Source organism: Malaclemys terrapin, chromosome 2, assembly GCF_027887155.1.
Source record: "Malaclemys terrapin pileata isolate rMalTer1 chromosome 2, rMalTer1.hap1, whole genome shotgun sequence".
In the NCBI taxonomy this organism is placed as follows: Eukaryota; Metazoa; Chordata; order Testudines; family Emydidae; genus Malaclemys; species Malaclemys terrapin.
This window is the reverse complement of record NC_071506.1, coordinates 197,855,412-197,883,028: the sequence shown is the minus strand read 5'-3', so window position 1 is coordinate 197,883,028 and position 27,617 is coordinate 197,855,412. Positions and strand designations below refer to the sequence as shown.

The 27,617-nt window shown below is 44.6% G+C and overlaps 1 protein-coding gene across 4 annotated transcripts in view; it reads right to left on the bottom strand.

Moving 5' to 3' along the window:
• Positions 1-27,617, bottom strand: part of AOAH (acyloxyacyl hydrolase) — a 110,504-nt gene that overhangs the window by 3,806 nt on the left and 79,081 nt on the right. For 3 of the 4 annotated variants that reach the window (XM_054018509.1, XM_054018510.1, XM_054018508.1), the window contains exons 17-21: positions 22,469-22,641; positions 19,801-19,859; positions 19,650-19,709; positions 17,794-17,890; positions 7,352-7,428 (exon numbers count right to left, since the gene is read on the bottom strand). In XM_054018509.1, the coding sequence (XP_053874484.1) occupies positions 7,352-7,428; positions 17,794-17,890; positions 19,650-19,709; positions 19,801-19,859; positions 22,469-22,641 (466 nt within the window). Of the gene's footprint in view, positions 1-7,351; positions 7,429-17,793; positions 17,891-19,649; positions 19,710-19,800; positions 19,860-22,468; positions 22,642-27,617 lie in introns of those variants that run through there. The other variant, XR_008443852.1, reaches the window with a different exon arrangement.

Genomic DNA, 27,617 nt, shown 5'->3' with positions numbered 1-27,617 from the left:
CATTTTGTCATGACTTAAGGGAGACTCTAATCACCCTAAAGCTGTATTTTCCTGCCTGTACATAATCATTAGGAATCCTCTAGAGCATCTCATACATGTTCTGATTGTGACTCAGGGCTTAGAATTTTTTTTTTTTTTGTAGGTTCATGTACCAAATAACGGTTTTGTTTTTATAGAAGCCTGTTGAAATGCATGGTCGTGTCAGATGTACAAAGTAATCAGCTGCTTTTAAAACAAGCATTGCCCTTAAAGCTATGTAGGCCGTGCAATAACTTGTAGTGGGATTTTTGTAGTAAAACAGGATTCTAGGAGCTTAAAGGAAAATAATTGTATTTACTGTCTGTTTAAAAAAACAAAACCGTTCACTCTAAAAAAAAATTACAGTATAAATACAATCCGATGCAACTTCCCTGAAGGAATGACTCACAAGACAACATTAAGGGTGGGATTTTCAAAACCACTTAACCTTTGCCTGACTCTGTGTCCACTGCACTAGGAGCAGAGCTAGGCCACAGCTGAGTGCTTCTCACAATCTCACCCTCTATAGCTCCCACTTAAACATTTGGAAAATATATTAGCAACTTAAGAAAATAAATCACTCTTATAGAGACTTTACATAATAGGTGGATCCCAAATGAAAAACTGGGGCACTTGAATTAGGGTGTGCATTTCCACTCTTGGTTGAAAGTGGCACTTAGGCCCTTTCAGGGTGTTACCTCAAAGTAGCACCCTGGAACCCCCCTATTCACCACTATGATCTGATTATGATATGTTTGGTACAATGCATGTCTTGTGAGGTATCCTTTTAAAAGTCTTGTCTGCTGAACCTTAATATCCTGTTGGACTGTATGTACTATCATTGTATGTGAAGTTAGGAAGTATTGCTATAAGTGCTACTGAAATATGTTGCGAGTTTGGGAAATGCCAACAGCCAGCCTTTCAGCTGTAACAAAGGAGGGCCCAGACCTTGTTAATGGCCCATCAGCGAAGGCACATACTCCATGGGGGTGGGCGGACTAACCCACGTCACAGCAAGGATCTTTCTAGCTGCTGGAAGAAGAGTGGCAGTGACATCATCACATGGCCTCTTTCTCTCCTCCACCCCCCCATCTCAACACTGGAAGATTGTCTGGAAGACAAAGACTGTCGTAGGGAGATTGGTCCCAGGCTGGAAGGATGTATTGAGGAACTGTAACTTGCTTGTACCATCTGTTAGGATGAGAGACAGTTTGGTTCAAATCTTGCTTAGTCTAAGTTAGAATTTATTTTTATTTCCTAGGTAACTAACTCTGATCTCTATACCTGTTACTTATAATCACTTAAAGTCTATCTTTCTGTAGTTTAATAAATCTGTTTTGCCTAAAATGTGTTTGTTTTTGGTTGAAGTGCTAGGGGAATCTCAGCTCAAATTACAAAGGCTGGTGTGCATGTCCACTTTCTTATGAAGAAGTGATGAACGAACTTATTGAGTTTGCACTGTCCAAGGGGTCCTTGAGCAGTGCAAGACATTACGGTTCTGAGGTGCAAGGTGTGTGTGGGGGGGGTGGGCATTGGCTGAAGCCTCTCTATTTATGGCTCATGAATGGCTGGGAGATCATTCATGTAGCTCAATGTGTCCCTGCCTGTGGATGTGCAATGACTGTCAGAGGCTTGTAGCTTGATATTAGTACCACAGTGTGAGGGGCAGCCTAGGCTGGTGGGTTTGGAGGGCTCAGTAGTCCCACTTTTGCCTGTTTAGGCAAACAGTGCTAGGTGCTGTACAAAAACAGGATTCTGGCTCCAAAGCGCTTATCGTCTAAGAAGACACATGAGCTACAACAGTGCTGAAGGGGAGAGAGCCAAGCGTGTTTAAAAGATGATGATTATAAGGACATACAGTATTGTGAGCCTCATTTCTGATCCATATCCTCTTTGCCCTTTGCATTAGGTGGCCCCTGAGCACATCTACCAGACTGGACTGTGCTGGCATGAGAGGTGGGAGAATGTCTAGTTAGACGGTGCCACTGGGGCTTAGGCATGAGTTAAGCAGTGAGCTGCTCAGTAACATCATGACTTAGGAGGCTTTGCGCATGCCCATTGGCCGATATTTAGGAGACTTCACCAGCAGAAATGTAGGTACCTAGGGGATTTAGACACCTACAAGATTGGGCCACAGCTGAGTTGGGGTTTAATTATTTAAATTTTGGCTATAGGCACCTTTAACCATGGGATCTTCAGTGATCTAAAAATCAAAACAGAGTCCTACAAAAAGTGGAAACTAGGTCAAATTACAAAGGATGAATATAAACAAATAACACAAGTATGTAGGGACAAAAAGAGCTCAAACTAGCTAGAGACATAAAGGATAATAAGAAAACATTCTACAAATACATTAGATGCTAGAGGAAGCCCAAGGACAGGGTAAGCCCATTACTCAATGACGGGGGGGTGGGGAGAGGTTAATAACAGAAAATGTTGAAATGGCAGAGGGGCTTAATGATGTCTTTGTTTCGGTTTTCACCAAGAAGGTTGGGGGTGATTGGACGTCTAATGTAGTGAATGCCAGTGAAAATGAGGTAGGATCGGAAGACACTAAAATAGGGAAAGAACAAGTTAAAAATTACTTGGACAAATTAGATGTTTTCAAGTCACCAGGGCCTGATTAAATGCGTCCTGGAATACTCAAGGAGCTGACTGAGGAAATATCTGAGCCATTAGCAATTATCTTTGAGAAGTCATGGAAGACAGGCGAGATTCCAGAAGACTGGAAAAGGGCAAATATAGTGCCCAGCTATAAAAAGGGAAATAAAGACAACCCAGGAAATTACAGACCACTCAGCTTAACTGCTGTACCAGAAAGATAAAGGAGCAAATAATAAAACAATCAGTTTGCAAACATCTAGAAGATAAGGTGATAAGTAACAGTCAGCATGGATTTGTCAAAAACAAATAGTGTCAAACCAACCTGATAGCTTTGACAGGATAACAAGCCTTGTGCATGGGGGGAAGTGGTAGACATGGTATCTTAACTTTAGTAAAGCATGACCGTCTTATAAACAAACTAGGGAAATGCAACCTAGATGGAGCTACTATAAGGTGGGTGCAAAACTGGTTGGAAAACCATTCCCAGAGAGTAGTTCGCATCGGTTCACAGTCATGCTGGAAGAGCATAATGAGTGGAGTCCTGCAGGGATCACTTCTGGATCTGGTTCTGTTCAATATCTTCATCAGTAATTTAGATAATGGCATAGAGAGTAGACTTAGTTTACAGACGATATCAAGCTAGGAGGGGTTGCAAGTGTTTTGGAGGATAGGATTAAAATTCAACATGATCTGGACAAACTGGAGAAATGGTCTGAAGTAAATAGGATGAAATTCAATAAGGAAAAATGCAAAGTACTCCACTTAGGAAGGAACAGTCAGTTGCACTCAGACAAAATGGGAAATGACTGCCTAGGAAGGAGTACTGTGGAAAGGGATCTGAGGACCACAAGCTAAATATGAGTCAATAGTGTAACACTGTTGCAAAAAAAGCGAACATCATTCTGGGATGTATTACCAGGCGTGTTGTAATCAAGACACAAGAAGTAATTCTTCCGCTCTACTCTGCTCTGATTAGGCCTCAACTGGAGTATAGGATGTGGACAAGTTGGAGAGAGTCCAGAGAAGAGCAACAAAAATGATTAAAGGTCTAGAAAACATGACCTATGAGGGAAGATTTTTAAAAATGGCGTTTGTTTAGTCTGGAAAAGAGAAGACTGAGAGGGGACATAACAGTTTTCAAGTATGTAAGGTTGTTACAAGGAGGAGGAAGAAAAAATGTTTTTCTTAACCTTTGAGGATAGGACGAGAAGCAATGGGTTTAAATTGCAGCAAGGGAGGTTTAGGGTGGACATTAGGAAAAACTTCCTAACTGTCAGGGTGGTTAAGCACTGGAATAAGTTGCCTAGGGAGGTTGTGGAATCTCCATCATTGGAGTTTTTAAGAGCAGGTTAGACAAACACCTCAGGATAAGAAGGCATAAAGGTGATGTAATACCACCTTTGCTATGCCCCGAAGCCCCAGGTTCTGCTCTTTGCACAGCTCAATCAGATCCAAAGATTTGGACTGTACTTTATTTCAATGTTTTTGCCAACTAAAAAACAACAGGCCTATTAACCTCAAATAGTTCACCAAGATTTGCAAATGTTTCATTCAAAAAGTCCTGCAGTGAAAAGTGAGCCCACTTCTCAGTGAAAAATGAGCCCATTCCACGCTTTCTCCACTACTAGGCTCTGAGCAGGGCCGGCTCCAGGCACCAGCTTTTCAAGCAGGTGCTTGGGGCGGCCGCTCCGGAGAGGGGCGGCATGTCCAGGTATTCAGCAGCAATTCGGCGGACGGTCCCTCACACCGGCTCGGAGTGAAGGACCTCCCGCCGAATTGCCGCCGCAGATCGCGATCGTGGCTTTTTTTTTTTTTGGCTGCTTGGGGCGGCCAAAACCCTGGAGCCGGCCCTGGCTCTGAGATGGTACTTTTATGTGACTAGTTATTTGTATTGTTAGCCAAGCAAGAATGTCTGCTGCAAAGGAGACTCACTTCTAGCAGGAGTCTGTTTTAACTTGGAAAGAGAGCTGCTTGTCTATTGCCTCAGCTGTCTATTACGGTTATAAAAAATAGATGAGGCCTGTGATATCTAATACGACTTTAACACTCTCACAGCCCTCACTGCATGGCCAACAGCAACATTTGATAATATTGTGCTGTATTACAACTAGGGCTGGACTGGTGTTCAAATCCCCCACCCCCTGTAGGGTACCTCACATATATTCTCTGGTTAACCAGGGCCACCATACTGAAGGCCATCACAGTAGGCAGTAATGCCCTTGAAAGCAATACTCCTAGCAGTGGCTTTGCCATAGTGTCCAGTCAACTTTATCTGACCCAGAAACACTGCCATGGAAAATAACCTTCAGGCAGTGACCAAAATTGAATATGCTGCCACAACCAGTCTGGAGGATAGGTCAGACATTCCAATAGCTGATCTGCCTATGGTTCAAGGGCATGTGTTTCTAATACAAGAAGGAGTGCAAATGTTTCTAAACCCGTAAATCCATCACTAAACTTTAGTATGTGATGATTAATAGCAGCCACTGTTTTTACTGCTGTCTTGCACACCTCACCTATATGAGAGTTTCAGCACAAAACTAAATGACACAAAAATTGCTAGGCTGATTCCATTTTTAATGTGAAGCCCAATAAACTTTTCACCTGTTCTGGGCATTTTAATGTCTTGTAATTATAGCCAGGTATATAACCTTTTGCTCCACTATCTGAGATGTGCTAAGCTTTAAAAACATGGGAAATTGAACCGTCCTGTGACAACTGATAAAATGCACTAAGGCAATAACTCCAGCATGAGCCACTCAGTTTGCACCTGGGGCCAGATTTTTAAAAGCTAGCTAGGCATTACTCCTAGTAGGTGCCTAACTCCCATTCAAAGCCATGGGAATAGGCACCTAAAAATCTGGCAGTTGGTCCTTATTGAAGCAAATTCCTATAGAGCAGAGGTGGGCAAACTGCAGCCTGTGGGACCCTCCTGTCTGGCCCTTGTGCTCCCGGCTGGGAAGCCTAGCCCCCGGACTCTCCCCTGCTGTCCCCCCTCCCCCCGCAGCCTCAGCTCGCCATGCTGCCAGCACTCTAGGCGGCGGGGCTGAGAGCTCCTGCTGGGCAGCATGGCTGCGAGAGCCGTCAGCCTTCCCCAGTGCTCTAGACTGCATGGTGGTGTGGCTGGCTCTGGCTAGGCGGCATGGCTGCTGGTCCTGGTGCTCTGAGCAGCATGGTAAGGGGGTAGGGAGTGGGGGGGAGGGTTCGATAAGGGGCAGGGGATTCCGGGAGGAAGTCAGGGGGTGGGGGTGTGGATAGGGGTCAGGGCAGTCAGGAGACAAGGAGCAGGGTGGGGGGGTTGGCTGGGTCAGAGGTTCTGAGGGGGGAAGGAACTGGGAGGGGGCGGATAGGGGGCAGGGGCCAGGCTGTTTGGGGAGGCATAGGTTTCCCTACCTGCCCCTCCATACAGTTTTGGAACCCCGATGTGGCCCTCAGGCCAAAAAGTTTACCCACCCCTGCTATAGAGACAAGAGGAATTTGGCCTGAGTTAAGGATCAAATATAAACTAAGTAAAGACCACAGAACTTGGCCCCATATAGGGCAGGACCCTAAGGCCACTGCACAGAACGGGAGTCTTGCCACTGACAAGTGGCAGTTCAGAACTATTCACTCTCACCAGAGGAGATGGCTAACAGTTAATATTCATGCCAGGCAGTGACTGCTGGGAGATCTGCCATGGCCTGCTGCAGCTGCAGCACTAGAAGCGTTTGCGCACTGTGGCAGCTAGCCCTACTCGGGGGCAACGCTGGAAATATTTGCTGGTATTTTACTTCTTGTGGATTTTTGAAAGCCAAGAAACCAGCAAAGAGAAAGTTGCTATAGATCATTTTTTTAAAATGCTGAACTACGTTCTCTCGGAGCATTTTACGGATATGGATTAAGACAATTCCATGTGGCCAGCTCCCTGGATGTCAAACATGAAATGAGGTGGAAGGCTTCTTGTGCCCCCTTCACATTGTGCATCCATGTGGCAGTGGAGCGCAAACTGGCCCTAACTGAGTAGCTTAATATACTAGGGCCTGATCCTGCAAAAACTCATGCACGTGCTTAACTTTAAGCATGTAGTAGTGAAGCACACGTGTAAGGGTATGTCTTCACTGTAGCTGGGAGGTGTAATTCCTAGCTCGGGTAGACATACACCCATGAGCTGTGCTTGAGCCAGTGCACTAAAATAGCAGTGGCCATGGTAGCATGGGCATTGGCTCAGGCTAGGTGCCTGAGTACATACCCAGCGCTCAGGCGGGTTTGTACTCAGGTGGCTAATTTGAGCCTCTGCCTGTGGTCCCATACACATTTTTAGTGTGCTAGCTCTACACCTCCCAGCTGCTGTGTATACAGACCCAGTCTTTGCAGGATCGGGGCCTCAATGAACAACATACAGATGAACAAGTGAAGGAAAGCAGCAAATTGACAGTGAAGGTTTCCAACTACAGCATACAACACCGTACAACTGAAATGGAACTCTTTGGGGGCTACAGGGCATTATGCAGGCACATGGCACTCTGAACTACATGGGAAAGCAGGGAAACTTTGGCCAAGGATGCAACCAGAACCAACCTCTGTTTATAATCTGTCCTCCAAACACAAGGGAACAGAATGTACTCATCTTAGAAGGATGAAGAGCTGACAGCCCCTCCTGAGATTTGAACTTGTGGGTCCAGGAAGTTTGAAGCATGAGTCTTTGAAAACCTAAACAACTTTGCCCCTCTTTTCCCACATTTTTTTTTACCTGACTAGGATGGAATCCATCAGCCGGTTCTATCAGCTGCCAGCTTTCTCCTCCTAGTTTGTGCCACTCATCAACAACTGTAAATCACATAATCACAAAGGATTAAACACACACACACACACACACACACATCACATCCCCTTCATGCCACATCAGAGAGAGTATTTTTAGCAGACAACTGCTGTGCATAAAGATTATGCTAATTTATGAAATAGTGCCAGAGCCAATACCGCATTCAATCCCCTTTCCGTAGGGTCGTATTTAAGCCTTTACTTTTTTATCCAATGTATTTATACAGGGAAGTTCTTTGAACATAAATGATTGTAAAACAATTAACTTTGCCTTCCAACTAAGAATGCTGCTGCAGTGAGTGACACTATGAAATATTAAACACTGATATAATACTTCCTCATTTTACATTTCAGTAGCATCTTCAGCAAAGCCAAAAATAAAACACTTCTGCTTGGAAAAAGAGATTGTACCAGTAGACAGTTGGGTTGATGTCTTCAGGAACAGAATGTCATTTTCAGTTACTTTTCTTGCGAGTGGCCCTTTTCCACTCTGACAAATAACCTTTCTGAATTATAGAAGCATTGCATTCAAGGCAAATGATGTTGTTCAGTAAGCCCCAGAGTCATGGAAGGAATAAAAAGCTTCCTTTCTTGAAAAAGGTTGAATGGCGAGCATGCATCGGACCAGTGGAAACAGCCTTAGCCGACCTCTAATTCAATAATTTATTTTATAATGATGGATTGAGAATTCTTAATGTTGTTATGCACATATTCCATCATGAGAGAACATGCTCTCTTCCTCCATCTCCTTTTGAAAACAGCATTTCTGCTCGGCTAAACAATCTGCCCTAGAATCACTGCTGTTGCACCCGGGGCCCAGTTTGGATTTTTTCAAACACTGATTTATGTGTAGAATCAGACCCACAATATTGATTTAAACAGACAAAGAATAAGTGATTCAAAACAGATAGATTTTAAAAAAATATTGCTTATTTGTAACACACCATTCATTCTGGATCTTCCTTGTACATTACACCAAAAAACAAACAAACAAACAAAAAATCATGGTGCTCAAAGGCCTTTTTAAATTAGGCAATTATATTATTTAAACAAATTTACTCATGAGATACACACTGCATTTTCATAAGGGATCTGGGATGCAGCAGCAATACAATATTACTCAGACATACCTCAATGCTATATACTTTAATCCAGGACACTTGATCTAAAGTAAGACAACACTGAGCTATTACAATTATTTTAGGTCCTCACATAGGCAAGAAAGAGTAGGCGAGGTATAATTCAAGGATGCAAAGGGATGATGCCTTTTGGTTTGTATTCCTGTTTAGTATCTTTTTTTATGCATTAAGGATATTTTAAAAATTGCCTTTGGGAGGCATAAGCATGAACCAATCCTAGGAAGCGTAATACTGTGCGGATTTTGGATTGAAGGTACCATATCATTTGGGGATTCAAGTTAGTGTTTGAGCAGAAACGTGTTTCATTCTTTTCCTGGGCAAGGAAGTGAGTTAATCTAGGTTTACATCAAAGTGGGTAGGGGAGAGATTGGGCTTCAGCCACGTATCCCATGTTCTCAGACGTCTTCAGAAGCTATTGGACAGGTTCTCAACTGGTGTAAACCAGTGCCGTGCCACTAATCTCCATGGAGCTCTGCTGTTTTACACCAGTTGAGGATCTGCTCGGATATATTTAATGGCTACATTTAGCATCTCTAGCCAATGATGCAGCAATAACTTTGCTTTGTAACTCGTTGGACCATTACACACACACCCCTCCTCCGGCAGTGCTACAGGGCTGTATCACACACTCTGTATCACACACAGACCAGTGGTTGTGGCACAAGATTTGTAGGCTACACTAGTGTTTAACTGGCAGACTCTGCCTGCCCTTGCCAGGTTGCACAGCAGGGAGAGAGGATGCAGGGAGCCCTTGCACATTAGTTCATGGAGCAAATAGAATTGCACTAGCATGGTGCAGGGGAGTGTTGGTGCCACACACCCCAAAGGCATCACAGACAAATGCCGTTAATATGTGTCCAGGCCTGAAGGGCTCCCTCCATAAACTCCCAGGACCTGTGAAGCTGAGAAGCTCAGTGAGCATCATCTCACGGAGTTTCCTGGCAATTTTGTCTGGCCTCTCTCCACAGGACAGGATGATCCAGCCCTTAATAATTTTCACTTCACCTTTTTTTTCTACTCCTACTTTAAATAAGCCTATAGACCAATGTCTGACTGATAGTCGCCCCTACTAGAAAAGCCACAATACTGGCAATACTGTCTGGAAGTTGTACTTCACTGTCTGTCTATTTCACAACCCGTGCACAGCCCCTGAGCCACAGATGCCCTGGTATCCTGGCTCTGCGGTCACAGAGGGGCATCCCATTGTTTCAAAACCTCTGGCTTCTGACCCAAAAGTGGATCCTGAGTCCCAGTTCTTGCCTCATGGCTCAGACTGGTGGCTTGGGACTGATGGTATGACTACACGGCAGTCCTCAGGTGTGACTGTAGCTTATCTAGATATACTCGAGCTAGACTTAATCTAGCTAGCTTGAGTAATGGGGCAATGAAGCTGTGGCAGCACGCACTTCCGCACAGGCTAGCCACATGAGTCATTACCCAGGGTTGTGTAGCCTGTGCGGAAGTGCTCTCTGCCACGGCTTCACTGCTCCTGGGCCAGCGCTAGTTTGATTAAAGTTAGCGCGGGTCTATCTACGTGCACTGCACCCACACCCTGTGATTGCTGTGTAGACATGCCCATACATTGTCACAATACTAACATACTTGAATACTGTTTTATCATCAACAACGCAGTGACTCATTTTGGTAACCACCTAGTTTTGTGTCTGAATTTGGCCCAGTGACACTACTTAGTAGGTTAGGATTTGTGTGTGTGTGTGCTCATGGCGCTGCTCGGACTCACGGTGCCGTTTGGACTCACAGCACTGCTCCAGGTCGCGCCAGCGCTCTCGATCGCGACACTGATCCTCACGTCCAGCACTGGTCCATGTCCGCACACAGACCCCACTCATAGTACCACTCCAGGTCATGGCACTGCTTCCCAGCCTCATGCCACTGTTCCCCAGTCCAGCTCCACTTGGCACCACCCTGGCCATCGCGGTCCCCATCTTTGAATTCGGAGACGAGGTCTAGATACTCAGAGTGGGGCTGGCATCAGTTGGGCTGTGGAAGGTCTGATGTGGGGGCAGGGCCATAGCCTGTGCAGTGGCAGGGACCAATGCAGTGGCCATTTTGGATCCCGTGGGCATACCACCAGGCCGAGGGCACCAATCCAAAGGTTCCTGTTCGGCGACATCTGAATCAAGGGTGCCGGAGGCATCAGCCGGTTGTCCCACCCCTCTGGGTGTTGAGGAGGTACCGATTGCACTACCTCCCCTGGAACCAACCCCAGTTCCTAAGCCTGATACAGGTGTGGTTGGCCCCAAAATTGAGGGATAGGAGGCCCCTGGGAACCAAGAGGGCCAGGAGGACCCTGTTCTCCCATTACCCTCCTCATCGTCCTCCCTGGACAAGGCGGTTGTGGGCACCTCCAACTCTGGACCACCCTCCATAGACAGCTGTGCCCACCAGGACCTCCTTTGCAGGGTGGCGTGAAATAGGGTCCTGCAGGCTCAGGAGGTGGTAGAGTCAGAGGACCCGATGGTTGACATCTTGGCCCTGGAAGGTCCGTCGAGGGTGGCTCTACCCCTCATCAAAACTACACAAGCCAATGCTAAGACCATTTGGCAGACTCTGGCCTCCATTCCTTTCACCATGAACGGTGTGGAGAGAAAGTATTTCATCCCCTCTGAGGGAAACGAATACCTCTTCACACACCCGCAGCCTTGCTCATTGGTGGTCGCTGCGGTAAATGAGAAGGAGAGACACGGACAACGAGCCCTAGTGCCTAAGTCTAAGGATGCCAAGCACCTGGATTTATTTGGGCGCAAAGTGTATTCCACGGGGGGGCGGGTGTTGCAACTCAGGGTTGCCAACCAGCAGGCAATTTTGAGTAGATACAGCTTCAACTCCTGGAACTTGATGCTCACGTTTAAGGAGCTGGTGCCAACTGAGTCCAGTGAGGAGTTTGACGCAATAGTGGAGGAGGGCAAGGTGGTGGCACAGACCTCATTACAGGCCTCACTGGATGCTGTGGACTCAGCGGCATGCGCCTTATCCCAGTATTGCCGTGAGGCATAGCTCATGGCTGCAGGCTCCGGGACTCCTGCCCGAGGTTCAGCAGACCATGCAGGACCTGCCTTATGATGGGGCAGGTCTGTTTGCAGAGCAGACTGACTCCAGGCTGCATAGCCCCAAAAGACTCCAGGGCTATCATGAAATCCTTGGGTATGCACACCCCAGCAACCCAACGTAATCATTTCAAGCCTCAGCAACATCGCAGTGCTCCTACCCTCCTTGGCCAAGGCAGGACTTTTATAGAAGGGGCAGGAATGGCAGGTGCAAGACTTCCCACCCCCCGCCTGGGCAGGGCCAAGTCCTGACTAAACCATCGTCAGGTTCAAAGTAGGCCTTTTGAAGGTGCACCAGCCTCAATTCCGGATCCTTCCCCATCTTTCTTAAATCATCTGTCCCACTTCAACCGTGCTTGGTCCCAAATAACTTCGGACCACTGGGTTCTCCATACAGTAGAAGTGGGATATTCTCTCCAATTCTGTTCCCCCCCCTTCCTCCTCCCCCCTTCTCCATCCCTCTTTAGGAACCCTTCTCACAAGCAGCTCCTTATCCAGGAGGTGTGGGTGCTCCTCGCCATGGGAGTGGTGGAGGAGGTTTCTCAGGAGCTCAGGGACAAGAGATTCTATTCCCGATACTTCCTAATCCCCAAAACCAAGGTGGAGTCTCAAGTTCAATTGGTCAGATCCACTTTTGAGAGACTGGGTCTCCTCCTCAACGTGAACAAGTCAACCTTATCACCGACCCACAGAATAGAGTTCATCGGGGCGGTGTTGGACTCGGTTCAGGCAAGAGCACTTTTGCCGGAGTCCCAATTCCAAGCCATGATGTACATCATTCAAGGCCTCAGGCAGTACCCGACCACTACAACAAGGGTATGTCTGAGTCTCCTCAGTCACATGACAGCCTGCACGTACATGCCCCGGCATGCTAGACTGAGGCTCGGGCCATTCCAGGTGGGGATGCCGGGGATGCGACAGCCTGAATTCAGTGGTCATGGTGCTGGAGCAAGTACTCAAGTCCCTCCAATGGTGATTTGACCCTCGGGCAGTGAGCGAAGGAATCCCCTTCAACAGCCCTCAGCCCTCCTTGTCCCTGGTAATGGACGCGTCAGCTCTGGGATGGGGTGCGCATTTGGGAGACCTCCAAACGCAGGGCCTTTGGTTGCAGGATGAGCTCTCCCTCCATATCAGCATCAAGGAGCTCAGAGCAGTACGACTAGCATGCCAGACCTTTCAGGTCCGACTACAAGGTCAGTGCATAGCAGTTTTGACAGACAACACCACTGCCATGTTTTACATCAAGAAGCAGTGTGGAGCCCTAGTCCTCAACAAGCAGTGTGGAGCCCTGGTCCTCTCCCCTATGTCAGGAAGCCCTCCCGCTGTGGAAGTTCTGCATAGCCCACTCCATTCATCTGGAAGCGTCCTATCTCCCAGGAATGCAGAACAAACTAGTTGACCACCTCAGCAGGTCCTTCTGCAATCACGAGTGGTCCATCCGGCCGGATGTCATACACTTCATCTTCCAAAAGTGGGGGTTTCCCCAGGTCGAGCTGTTCGCCACCCGGAACAACAGGAAGTGCCCAATGTTCTGCTTCTTCCAGAAACACAGCCCAGGCTCACTCACGGACGCATTCCTACTACCCTGGGGAGGCCGCCTGCTCTACACCTTTCTCCCATTCCCTCTCATGCACAAGGTGCTTCTCAAGGACTGCAGGGATGGGGCAGAGATAATTCTGGTGGCACCAGCATGGCCTCGACAGCACTGGTACACCACACTCGTGGAACTGTCAGTGGACGCCCCAATCACTCCTCCCCAAACTGATCACTCAGGACCATCGTCATCTTCATCACTCTGACCTATGGTCCCTCCACCTCATAGCTTGGAAGCTTCATGGCTGAACCCCAAGAAGCTTCTGTGCTCGGAACAGGGGTAAGGGAGGTCCTACTTGGCAGCAGGAAGCCCTCCACTAGGGCCACATATCTGGCAAAGGGGAAAAGGCTTACTTGTTGGTGTGCCCAGCATTGTACACCCCCTCTTCAGGCACCTGTACCTCTCATCTTAGAGTACCTTCTGCACTGGAAACAGCGAGGCCTGGCAGCATCCTCCATAAAGGTACATCTCGCTGCTATCTCGGCCTTCCACCCAGGAGTGTCTGGATGCGCCGTCTTTACCAAAACTATGGTTGGCTGGTTCCTCAAAGGTCTGGAATGGCTATATCTCCAGATCAGACAGCCTGTTCCCACATGGGACCTTAACCTGGTCCTCTCCAGGCTAATGAGGCCCCCATATCTATACAGAATGTTATGTGAGGTATCAAATGAAAACATATACCATACAGGTCATCATAATCATTGTTTGATGTATGTACGGGAAATTATTTATGTTCTAAAAACATGCTCAAACCATGTAACCAAGCAGGGCTGGTAAACAAATTTGTCCCAGACAAAGGCATGTTGATTTGCATGTCTGCCTAAGTCTGGAATGTAAATGACACAGGGCAGGCCAAAACCAATGGGAATTACATTTGCATCTGAAAGTTAACAGGAGAAGCAAATTAACAAACAACAAGAATATTTTTCAAAGGATTACTGGACAATAAGAAGAGGGGAAAGAAGACATTGTGGTTATCCATCACTGAGGGAACAAAGAGATTAGTGCCTTTTGTATCTATGAATGGTGGATCCCCAGCCATGTGGGCTGGTGATGTTGAGAGGTGACTTTAGGTGAGAAACTGCCTTAGACAAGGTTTGTAGCCAGTTAAGTTTTACGCATGTTATACTTTTGTTTTATCTGTAGCCATTTTCTGTTTCTATTACCTTTGTTTAGCATCGCTTAAATCTCTGTTCTTTTTTAAATAAACCTATTCTTGGTTTTCCTATAAGTTCATCTCAGTGCAATATATTAATGGGAGAATCTTCAGCTGAGCTAACAGGCTGGTGTATACACGGTCTCTTTGAGACAGCAGACTTGGTTGTCTCTGTGACTGTCCAATGACAGGGGCTAGGAATGTAGGGGAATACTTTTTAAGGAGGTTCGGGGATTGGAGTACACCTGAGCTTAACCTGCAAGGCAGAGTAAAGACAGGCAGACCGTCTGAGGAGAATGTCTGGGAGCCTAACAGAAGGGAGCGTGTGGCATTCTGTATCTCAAAGCAACCCCCTGCAACTCCCCTATTCATCCCTGTCATATAATTATGATACATTTCATACAAAGCATGCCATGTAAGATAACATATGAAAACTCATGATCTGCTGAAATGCATTGTTCTGTACAAATATGAACAAAGTTAGTGTGTTAGTGAAGTTATGAGATTTTTGCTCTATGGTTGTTACTGAAATATGTTGTAAGTTTGAGAGTTGCTACTGCTAGTGCCCAGCAACAACAAGGGTGGTGACCCACTACCAGGAGGGTGTTACGTGACCATTAATCAACAGGGAAGTTGTAAACAAGGGATTTACAATGCTGTATGAGAGCTATACGAGCATCACACAATGGGGGATTGCTCAACACTATGACTCAGCAAAGCCCACCAGGACATGTCTGGGCTAGTGTTTTCCAGGCACATGGACTGGAGATATAAAATAGGGGACAGTGGCATCATGCTTTGGCCCTTCTCTCGCCCACCTACACTGGAAGCAATAAGAACACTGGGAAGACAAAGACTTGAACTGAGGAGACTGTTCCCAAGCTTAAAGGGGAAGCCTGTTTGTTAAGAACTGTTACATCATGTGGGGGGAGAAAATTGCTTGATCCAAGTCTATTAAGGCTTAAGATTTAGATTGTGCACTTACCTTTTATTTTCTTTGGTAACTATCTCTGACCTTTTTGTGACTACCACTTATAATCACTTAAAATCTATCTTTCTGTAGTTAATAAATATTTTACCTAAAACAGTGTGTTTTGATTGAAGTGCTTGGGAAATCTCAGCTCAGTTTACAAAAGCTAGTGTGTGTCCTCTTCACACTGAGGGATAGACAGACTGGGTAATAAACGTACACTGGCCAGGGCAAGATAGTTTATTCTGGGAATACAATGCTGGGGGCTTGAGAGATTTGCTGGTGCCTTTCACTGTGTGATTCGTGGGTGGCTCAGGGAGCGTTCATGCATTCTATCTGGGTGTGGGGCTCCACATGCTGTTGTACTGAATGATAACAGTGCCTGGAGGGGTTTGCTGCTTGTCACAAGCAAAGCATTGTGAGAGAAAGCCCAGGCTGGATAGTTACGGAGTCAATGCGGTACCCCAGATCTGGGTTGTACCCCAGGGATCCCATCACAGAGTGTCAGGGAGCTGACACACAGTTTAGCTCCAACAAGTCCCTTTCTCAATGGGGCCGACGGGTAACAAGGTGACTCACAGTCCTGAATCCTCTGAGAAAGCATCATGGTATGTCTACACTGAAATCAGAAGTGTGACAGCAGCGTTTGTAGAATTCCTGAGCTAGTTTTGATCCAGCTAACTTGAACAACAATAGCAGTGAAGCCGTGGGAGCACAGGCTAGCCACTCGAACACATACTCAGGGTCCTGGGTGGGCTTAAAATCAATGGGAGTTAGGTGCCGAAATACCTTTGAGGATCTGAGCCTTAGATACTTTTGAAAATCCCACCCATATTTTCAAAAGAGCTCAGCACCTACAATCAGGGCAAGATCTTCCAAAGTGATCAGCTCCTATTTAAGCACCAAAATAAATTAGATGCTGAATTCTTTCAAAATCTGGCCCTGTGCTCATATAAAAATACCATAGGTGGTAAGATTAGCTTGTGAAAACACTTTACTTTGGAGAGTACAGTCTGTGTTATTTAGGAGAAGAAAGCTGGTTGAAAAAGACAATTTTATTGAGGAGTTGTGCATCCGAGAGAATGCAATGAAAAGCCTGTCAAGCAATATAATATTTTATAATTCATGATGGCCATCTGTGCAATCTCAGGCGTACAGAGACAATGATAAACTCCAACCTAGAAAATCTGGTGTACCATAGTATAAACAGCAATATTTTTTTATTAGAATCATCTGGCCCGGCAGCCAACTCCATGGAGGGTTTTTTGGTTTTTTTTTTTTTTTGGTTAAAAATGATTGTATAGGTTTTTAATAAAGCATTGCATCAGGATATTTTAAAAACAGAAATGCTATTTCTACAATATGTAACCACAATAGAGAAGAAATATTAAACTGAGAAGGAAAGTCAGTGGGGAGGGCAGAGGATTGGAAAGCTGGAAAACTTCAGTTTCCTTGCCAGCCTTACAGTACCTCTAATCACTGGAGGAAGTTTGGCCTTAAAGTTGAGGGGGACAAGCAGCTAATTGTACACACGCCTCTCGCTGCTGCTGCCCCTCTGGTGCTCCCCTCAAGTTCCCCTGATCCCAACAGAAGGGGAATGCCTCCTTCCCCCCCTGCATCCTGTATTTATGCCCAGGCCCCCAACAGCTTTTGGGAGCTTGGGTAAATGCTTACTTTCTCTGAGCCTTAGTTTCTTCTTTATTAAAACAAATATGCAGACACTCGGCTTGAAGAACCTCTGTTACTACTATTAGATATGTACAAAAATGAAAAATGGGCCTCTCTCCAAGGGCTGAGATGCAAATGCCATACATTACAAAATTCGATCACTTGCAGAGCACCAAACTTCCCTCTCCTCCCCGCGTTTGATTCCTCTCCAAAGCTCACCTCTGTAGCAGCCTGCATAGATAGATGTGTCCTGCAGCATTCCCTGCAAGTCAATAGACTTGGAATACTTCAGACCTGGGGTAGAAGCCTGCTCCTGGACTGAGAGATCCTCACAGAGAATGCTCTCTCATCACCCAGTTAATGGTCAGTAGCCTCTGCTTGCCTGCTGTACCTCACAGATGTTCTGTAATGCTTAATTTATTATTGTGTGTAAAGCACTTTGAGATGTTTGGATGGAAAGTGCTGCTTACTCTAAGTGCAATTCTAGCTGTTCAGAATGCTGCAGGCTGAATGCTATTTCTCAGGCTCCTCTGAGAGTTTCATAATGCCCCCATATTTTATACCCCCACAACACACACATCACACTAAGGCAGTGGAACTGGGATGAGGAACTAAGAAGAGTCTCCTCATGTGACCATCAACCCTCTCACTAGGTCCATGTTGGTTGAATGACTTCTGCTATTTTCACTGTACAGCACTAAAAATAAGAAGCATATTAAAGCTGTTTGTCCCGTTCTTATCTAAATGCTTGTTGAATAGTACAAAATGCAACTTACTTTTCCCCAGTGGGAAATCCATGTAGAAAATATCAAAATTGGCAAACTTCTCAGATCTCGCTATTTCTTTCAGGACATTGGAAAGCTGTAAAGCTCTCTGGAAAAAAACCAAGGAATTAATGAGATTTTCACTGCCACTGACACCACTTCACTTGGGTTCAGCTTTTGTAACCAATGTGTAGGGAGCAGCCATCTGGGCTTCTCAGCTCTCTGAGCGGGGAGCTGGGATGGGAGGCAGCTGGGCTCTAGCTGGAGCCCACCACCAGCCCTGGGCTTTCTTGTCAATTTTGGAGCTGTGAAATTGACAAGAATGACAGCCAACAGCCAATGTAAGTAACGCGGTGTCTACATGAACACTGCGTCACCCTAACTACATCGACATAAGCCCTACGCCTCTCGTGGAGGTGGAGTTATGATATCAGTGTAGTAGGGCATTTACATTGGGGGAGCAAGGCAGTAGTGTGTACACTGACATAGTTAGGCTGACAAGCTGCCTTACGTTGACCTAACTCTGTAGTGTAGATCATGGCTTAGAACCCTCATTTTGGAGGCCCTTTTCATCCCTCCTACAGTTTGCAGAGAATTGAAATTCCTTATATAGGCAAAGTTCTCTCCTTCCCTGTACACTGCCCATTCCCATGCTGCTGGTGCAGTACCTGCATGCCATATCCCTGGCCAGATTCTTATCTCCCTTACTGCAGAGTAAATCCAGAGTAACTCCATTGACTTCAGTGGACTTCAACTAACTCATGTATCTCCAATGTGATTTCAACCACCATAATGGAGATCAGAATCTCCTCATTTAATGTGCACAGTTTAGGCAAGAATGTACAAAGTTATTTTCAGACAAGAGCTCAGCATGTTGACCTGCAGACACATGAATAGTTCCTGGACAACAGATATGTACTGAGAGTTTGTATTGTCTTATAAAAAGGCATAGGCTCCGATTCTGCCAAGACTTCTGTGTGTTCTTAACTATGTGCATTGATAGTCAATGGTACTACTCACAGCACATCAAGGTAAGCACGTGTGTAAGTCTTTGCAAAATTGGGGCCATCATTATTGTCTAGTGAATAGAAACATTATCACAAATACACCCACAGCTGCCAGTCTGGACAAGCCACTGAGGGGAGAGAACCTCAAATATATTTGTACATTTAGAGAAAGTAAGGGGCTAACATTTTGTTGCCCTCAGATGATTCATTTGCCAGTTGTACGGTCAGGTTTCTAGGATAGTTTATAGAGAAACCTGCATTGGCAACATTGTGTAGCCCTGCCCATTAAGATACTTTGGGCCAAATCCAGTTTTCAGGCACTCTTTGCTCAGGTAAATTGGCATTTAAGTCAGTGGAATTTGCCTGAGTAAAGACCTTACACTTTGGCCCTTTAGGGCCTGCTCCTGCTCCCACTGAAATTAATGCAGTTGGATTTTGTCGTCACAGTTACTTGTCCTCTTTGCCCCGTTCACTCACATGGATTCCAAGCAGGCATTTTTTCTTTTTATTAAATAAGCTCTCTTCTTAAAGAACAAGAGGTTACAATATGTATATTTGTGTCATAGTGCAATGGTAAATCATGTCCCATGTGAATAAGTCTGGGGCATATTGAGAACTAGAATCCAAATCTGAATTCCATTGTTTAACCCCAGATCCCAGACCTGAAGAGCCCTGAACTTTAGAGGTGTTTGAAATCCAGATATGCATTTTCTGGGCTTGCCTCCATCTCTATGAAAATAAAATATTGACATCTTTCAGTTGGGACCCTATCTTCAAAGAAAACCAGGAGCACAATCCAACACACCCCCTTTAAAAAGGGGATGACCAAAGAGATTATTAAACTGCCTTCTTTAGACATACCTCTGAGGTGAGGTTCCGGAGGGTTTCGTTTGAAGACATCCACCCATTGCAGGGACTGATCTGTGTGATCAAACAAAATACTGTTTCAGTGATAGATAAGACAGGGAAAAAAGAGATATTTAAAGAGGAAAACTTGAAGAGGAAAATTTACCTGAAGACAATTTAGGAATGAATACATTTGTTCATATGTGATATCTTTATTTAGCTGACCTAGGGAAAAAAAAGTGTTTAGCTTTTCATATTTTAAGTCCAATGTTTCTTGTTTGAAACCCACTACTGTACCTGGTTACCAAGTCTTTGTACCATGTAGGCTAAGAGGAACTGAAAGTTTACAGATCAGGCATCAAATCCTGCTCACTTTCATGAATAATCCCACTCAGTAGAACTACTCACATTGGTAAGGGGAATAGAAGCTTATTTTCCACCTTCAGGATTCAAGTAATTCCCACTAAAGTCAATGAGAGTTACTCAGATCCTGCAAGACCCAGGATTTTGCCCCAGGTACAGTGACAGCAGCAGCAGCATGAACTTTCCATAATGCCAGTTATCTCAGCCTCATTGTTCAGGAACTGTTTTCGTTCTCCCACATACCTACGCCTCCCCCTCCTTCCACAGGCAATTCAATCTCCATGCAAGCTTAGTCATATAATAGTCTGTTCAAATCTCCAGGGCGAATGACTGATGCTTTATCCATTACCGCTTCTTTCGCTCTCCAAACAAATTTAGCCCTTTCAAACCCAAAAGGAAGATTGAAGGCGACTGGGTACGTACTGTTTTCACGTTTACCGTAGAAAGGTTATCTTTAAAAGGTAGAAACAATTTGCCTGTCATAGAAGGAAATATATACATCTGTGTGGGTGAGCGAATTCAAACACTAACTTAAACGCCAGGCAGACTTCCTCTGACATTCATCATGTCACACAATGGCCCTGCTTGCTCTGTGAACTGTAGGCTTTTTTTGGCTGCTTACTTCTCTGGTAGTCACTCACTAATTAAACTGATACCAAAATGCTAAACCTGACATCTGACAATCAGCTCTCTGCTACACGGAAACACCTTTGGGATCAATATGCATTTGGCAAAGCAACACATTCACGTTAGTAAAAAAGATAAATGTTACAGGCACCTCTGTCTTAAAGGGAGAGCATTAATTTTTTTTTAAAGTACCCCCTTTAAGAAAGCATATTAGGATACTGGCAATGTGGAATAGAAAAGGAGATTGTTTACGCTGTGGTGGGGTAAGAAAATATGTTCTTTTAAGGGTTAGCGTAGCACATGCTATATAGGGCAACCTTCTCAGGCTGTGATGACATTGCCAATAGTTCACAGGATGAATGTAGGAGAGAGATAAATCATAGAACAGGGGTCAGCAACGTTTGGCACACAGCTTGCCAGGGTAAGGACCCTGGCGGGCCGGGCCAGTTTATTTACCTGCTGATGCGGCAAGTTCAGCCGATCTTGGCCCCCACTGGCCGTGGTTCACCGTCCTGGGCCAATGGGGGCAGTGGGAAGCTGCGGCCAGCACATCCCTCACCCGCACCGCTTCCCGCCGCCCCCAATGGCCCGGGATGGCGAACCGTGGCCAGTGGGGGCCGCGATCGGCCGAACCTGCCGCGTCAGCAGGTAAATAAACTGGCCCAGCCCACCAGGGTGCTTACCCTGGCGAGTCGCATGCCAAACGTTGCCGACCCCTGCCATAGATGGTCAAAATCAGTTGCAGGTATTTTACATTGGTTTAGTAGAATGATCAACTCTTCTGCTATTGACTGGACCCAGCGACTACAACAGCCTTCCACTTATATTCAGAGCTAAGGCAATTACTCCTTCAGATATAGTGATAGGGGTGTGTGCCTTAAGCCTTCGGTGCAAATAGTCCCAGATTTGACCCCTGGATGACTGATTGTGTGCATACACAGTTCCTTACACAGGCATTGGAGGAGAGTATGCTAAATGGTTTTGCGGTCTCACTCTCTCTCTCTTTGTACAAAACCTATACATTTCTTAGTAACTTTGGGTAGGTGTGTATTTGGGGGTATTCCTGGGTGAACCCCAAAAAGCACATCCCAAGCAACATAACTGGTCTGCACATACAAAGAATTTTGAATTCCAGGGAGTTTCCCACTGGCCCATACATGTGCAGCCCTTCATGGCAATGCCCCCCTTCTTTGCTTGGCATAATATTAAGCCAATAAACAGGCTGTGCATTTATTATTATTAGTAGTAGTAATAGTAATATTACCATAGGGTATAGGAGCCCCAGTCATGGCCCAGGACCCTACTGTTCTAGGCACTGTACAAACATAGAACAAAAATACAGGCCCCAAAGAGCTTCCTGTGGTCATGGGTGCAGCCTCACATGTGTTCTGAAACGAGAGGCTTCCAAGAACTGTCCTAAAGTGCCTTATTACAATTCCATGTTTAAAAAAAGCCCAAGCACATTTTGTTAATGTTGTGAACTTTGGGGTTGCACAGCTCCACTTTCACTGGGAGCTATTGGGCATGACTTTGTTTTTGCAAAATTTCATCGGTTGGGTTTGTTTTGCAAAACCTAGACATGGGCGTGTTCAAATCTGGGTCCAATTTTATCGAAACATCTAAAATTTGGATGTGGACAGATGTTCACGTAAATGACTCTGTTTCGCTCCAGGAACAACCGCCCCAAAACAAAGATCAGCCAGTCAGACTGCAGTTTTGGACAAACCAGGACAAATCCAACCCTGGTGGAATGCCACTCACCATTCCTAAAACCATCTTGTAATGTACATCAGTAGAGTTCAAGATTCATGCCTAGGAAATTAAAAACAAGGTCAGATATTTACCAAGAGGATGGTATCTGCTATGTAATTGATTCCACAGAAAGCGACCATCTACCAAGCCTGTTAAAATCACATGGCTGCCTTTAGGAAGTTGAGAGTTTAGATACTGCAGCGTCTGCATGACATTGGAGTGCATTTGATTGGGTGTAGTCATGTGAGCCACTGTGTCAGGTCTCCTATATATGAAAGAATAGGAAAAAAGGTCAGATAGTTTACTGATTAATGTGCACACACACAAAAAAGACAGTGTTTAGCATGAAACAGCAGTGTTATTAGTCAGTGCTTCTCCATTTTGTAATAGCTGATTAAAATGGAATGAAAAACAATGTTCTTTGGTTTGGTATCACTTATTTCCACAAACACAAATCATGTAAAAAGACCTCAACAAAACAAAAAACAAGCAAGTGCATGCTTTCTAATAAGCACAGAGCGTGGCCTCCCTATATAAAAGGACCCAAGGCCTGATTCTCTTCTCTCTTACACTCATTTTATTGTGAGGTAACTCTACTGATTCCAACTGAGTTAATTTTTATGTACCCAGTGAGAGGGGAATTAGGATTATAGGGCAGACCTGACACTAGACTATCGAAAGTGATCCCTTCTGGACTTAAAATCCATGAACCTATACCATATCATCCAGTACCTTGATTCTAGTGGGATTATACTTTTCCCGGGGAACACCAAGGAACATTAAAGTGCTGTAGGTAATGGTATTTGTGATTCAGCCTGGCATTTTATCCTCTAAATCAGTATTGAACCAGTACCCAGACATGGTGAGAGGGTCACTAATATTCTGCCTTAAGGTACAATTTTTTGGATCAGACACAAAACCAAGGTCCTGTCTGTTGTGGTCATTAAAGATTCCATGTCACTTTCCAAGAAAACAGCGATAGTAAGTACAGGGATGTACTTGTCAAATTCCAGTTTGGGTATCTACACACAACTGTGCTAAATTTCCCCCTGAAGTTTCATTTGGAGAAGGTATTCTTCACTTACTGTTCTAAATTGTTGCATTGTTTTGCTGTGTTTTGTTAAACAGCTGCTGTGTTTGACCCCAGAAGTGGATGAAATTATTTTTGAGTACATAAATAGCTTTAGGATGAAAGATGTGGTGTAAATTTAAGATACTTTTATGACAGTTGCATTGGATAACATCAGATATTTTCCAAACTACTGTGTACATCTCGCATTCAATACATTGTTGTCTGGGTATAACAGACAGACATCATCTATAGCTGAGGCTTTCAAATCTTGTATGTCTTTTACCAGTGCTCCGAGGGAGAGTGGAAAACTGCTGATGTAGCAAATGTAGGAAATTAGATGCAGGAGCAGCAGACATTTCATTTTCCACAGAATAATTGCACAGGAACATTGTTAAAATACTGTGATTGTCAGTGAGACACAGCAACAAAGATTTAGGTTTTCATTGATCGGGAGTCTCGGTCGTTAGTGAGAGCAGATTTACCTTTCCCCTATTCCATTCAGCAGTAAACAGCTTAGAAAAAACCCTGATGGCAAAATAAATTTGAATTAAAAAATGGGCTGCCTAGAGAACATCCCTCTTTTTTTATATTATTCAAACAACTGTTTTATTATATACAAAACTTCCTGATATACACACACATTCCTACTGTACACATTCCTGTTACTTATGCTCCACTGACTCTAGAGATAACAGGCCAGTTTTAAGAACACGGCTCTGCAAATCCAGTCCTCATCTCTGTGGCTAAGATGTCCCCAGATGGTGCAACTGGTGGTGTTCTGCTGTGCAAGAAAGGGCTACCTAGGCACCTGCCAGATGGCTTGGAGCCCAGCTCTGTGGGGCTCCCTGCGTGGAAGTGCACAGGGGACAGGTCATAGACAATCTACGGAAGGAGCCTCCTGCATGGATGCATCAGCTCTATCTCCCAACCCCATAGTCTGTTTATGTTTAAGAATCCATGGGCTGAAAGAGATGCCATCAAGTGGCCTCATTGAGTCCCTCCTCATCTCCCCAGTACTCAGTCTGGCTATTTGAGGTGGATGCTGGGTAGAGGACATTACCATATACACCTATTTTTACTGTCAAAAATTATTGTGTTTACAATTTGGCTCTCAAAAATCATTTAGAAATGGACATTTAAGATACTGTAGTTAAAATTCAGAATGTGTTCGTGTGTGCTGCCATGCACAGTATGGAACAAAATCTTATTGAATGCAAACTACTGGGAAATAGTACTAAATGGACCATACCCTGGTAGGGGGTGAATGGGCTTACGTTTACATTGCTGCCCTGAATTTGGAGTTAAATTGTCTTAAAGTCATTCATGAGAGTCTAATACTATTGCTTTCTATTAGTGCTGGCTGAATGCTGTAAAACAGTTCCCATTAATATTCACTCGCAGTTTAAAATGAATGTACTTCAGCCATGTGTGTGCCCTTTTTGCTTTTGCTCTCCACAAACGTTCATGCAATTAGTGTCTGCAGAAAGTGATTCTAAAGTCACATGCACAAGAATTCACGGAAAGCAAATTTGAGCTTTGTGCACCTGAGTATTCATACTGGAAGTGCTCAAGCCGTGAAGCAGACACAATCCCATGAGACTTGTTTGACCAGTCACAACAAAACACAGCTTGAAAATTGAATACCTGCAGAGAACGATTTATAATTTAGCCATAGTGTTAAAAATATTGTGTCAGTTTCTTAAATGATGTAAACTGGTGTGGCTTCACTGAAGACAATGGTGCTATACAGATTTAAATTGAGGATTTGGACTAGTTGATACAAAAAAGTTAAGTGCTTTCAATTAATAAATGAATTAACAGCAGCTGGGGATTGAACTCACATCATGTATTGCTATACCTGTTATTATCACTCCTGTACTCTTTTTTCAACTTGTGGGCTTGGGGGCAGGTTACAGTACTAGCAGTCAGGAGACCTGGATTCCATCCAGACTTTCTTCTTGGGCAAGTCACTAAGGGTATGCCTATATAGCAAAGAAAAACCTATGGCTGGCCCGTGCCAGCTGACTCGGGCTCACGTGGCTTGGGCTGTGGGGCTGTTTCATTGCTGTGTAGATTTCCAGGCTTGAGTTCTAGGACCCAGCAAGGTGGGAGGGTCCCTGAGCCCAGAAGTTTACACAGCAATGTAACAGCCCTGCAGCCAGAGCCCCACAAGCCCAAGTCAGCTAGCAGGGACCAGATGTGGGTTTTTCTTTGCTGTGTAGACATATCCTAAATCTCTGTGCCTCAGTTTCCTCATCTGTAAAGTAAGGACAATAATACTTCCCTACCTCATGAGGGTAGTGCAAAGCTAACCTTAATGCTTGCAATGAACAACGAACTCTGTGCAAAGCAGGTGCAATTTATTTTACAGCTGAATGTTGCTCAGGTGGAGTCTTTGAAAAGGCTCTAGTTTTAGTTTTGGAGTATTAGAAATGTGTGTTCGTGGGAAGGAAAGGAATCCTGCAGGACAGAACTATGTGCTGTGGATTTAGGATAATGTCGTGTGCTGTATTTTGTATGCAAATTAATTATTAGACAAGCTTCCTTGGTCGGCACTTAATCTTTGTTTGGTATATGTTTCTAAAGTGTTTAAAAATCCAGTTAGCTGGAAATCAGGCTTGAACCTACTAACGTAACATAAGTAGTGACATTTAGTGATGAGGTTTGCTGGTCTGCCCTTAATTCACCTTGTTTAGCCCACAGGTATTGCAGCACTTACAGTTCAAAACCACCATTCTGATCTAAGGCCTGTGCAATATGTAAACACAATGGGTTGAACTGAAGATAAAGTAACATTCTTAACTCCAAGTTTTCCTACCTTTGTCCATTTATATCAGGCGGCTGCTATTTTAATGTATCTTTTTGTAATTTCCTTTCCGTGATCATGTTTGAAACAAAAACAAACCAAAAAGATGTCTGACAGACATTTCCATTTCAGTCTTTGCAACAGTTGCTTCAAGGCTTGTCAGAGAACACTAAGCATGGATGCACTGTCAACACATCGTCAAAGGACATCATCACAGTTCTTGGACACAGTCCTCTGCAATAGCTTTATATCATGGCAATCCATAACACTAAGATATTCAGAAACTGATTTCTGTCACAGTACATTGTGTCAGTTCAGACCATTCAAATCTTAATGTGTGGATGTTTGACAAAATGCTACTTCGTGTCAATCTATTCTAAGGGGCTCTTACATTATTAAGGCCATATATTACCCTTAGAGCTACACACAGATTTCTCATTGTTATCCTAACACACACACACACACACACACACACACACACACACACACAGTTTAAAAGTTTGCACACTCACATGCTTTTGACTGATAACTGACAAGATGGAATGCCTTGCTTGGGGTGCGGCCCTTTAGCCCTTGTTCATCAGAGTACTACAGGATTGGGCCTTCCTCAGAAGGCCAGATCAAGGCCTATGCACTGAAACAGATTTCAGTGGGATGTCAACAGCTCATATGCCTTGGGCTGGTCCTGTATACAGGGGTAAATTTCACCCTTAGTCCTGAGATGCCCCAGTCCTGCAAACACTTACATAAGTGAATAAATTTACACATGACTAGTTCCACTGAAGTTTATGGGAGTGTTCATGAGCATAAAGCATTTTCAGAACTGGGACAGTAGATAGTGGAGCCAGTAATGGCAGCACTGTAATAATGAAATGTTCATCTATTCCCATCATACGTCTCCGCTGTCCTTCATTTTAGACAGTGGATTACCTCCATTTCACACTAGTTTGCTATCATTTCAGTTGTAATGTCTTTAGACCATAAATACAGAATCATGAAAGGTTGTAGAAATGGTTTATTATATAAAACGGAATGAATACATTTAATAATTCCACAGCATTTTAAGCTTCTTGACTACTTATTTTCTCTCTTTTTTTTTTTTTTCATTTTGGGTCTGTGAGCCTCATTGTGTCCCACTTTTGCACCTCAGCAGGCAGAGAGATATAATCTCCATCTGTCTTTATTTTTCTAACCCCATGATTGGACACCACAATGTGGGTACTAGAGGGAAAGTAGTGCATGTGCTGCCAATTTCATTATCTTTTCCCTCTACAAATGCCTATATTACTCACTGCCCAGCTCCCCACATGGGAGGAAATATTGTCATTTTAGCCTTGCTTTGGTTAAGGATTGTTCCTGCAGT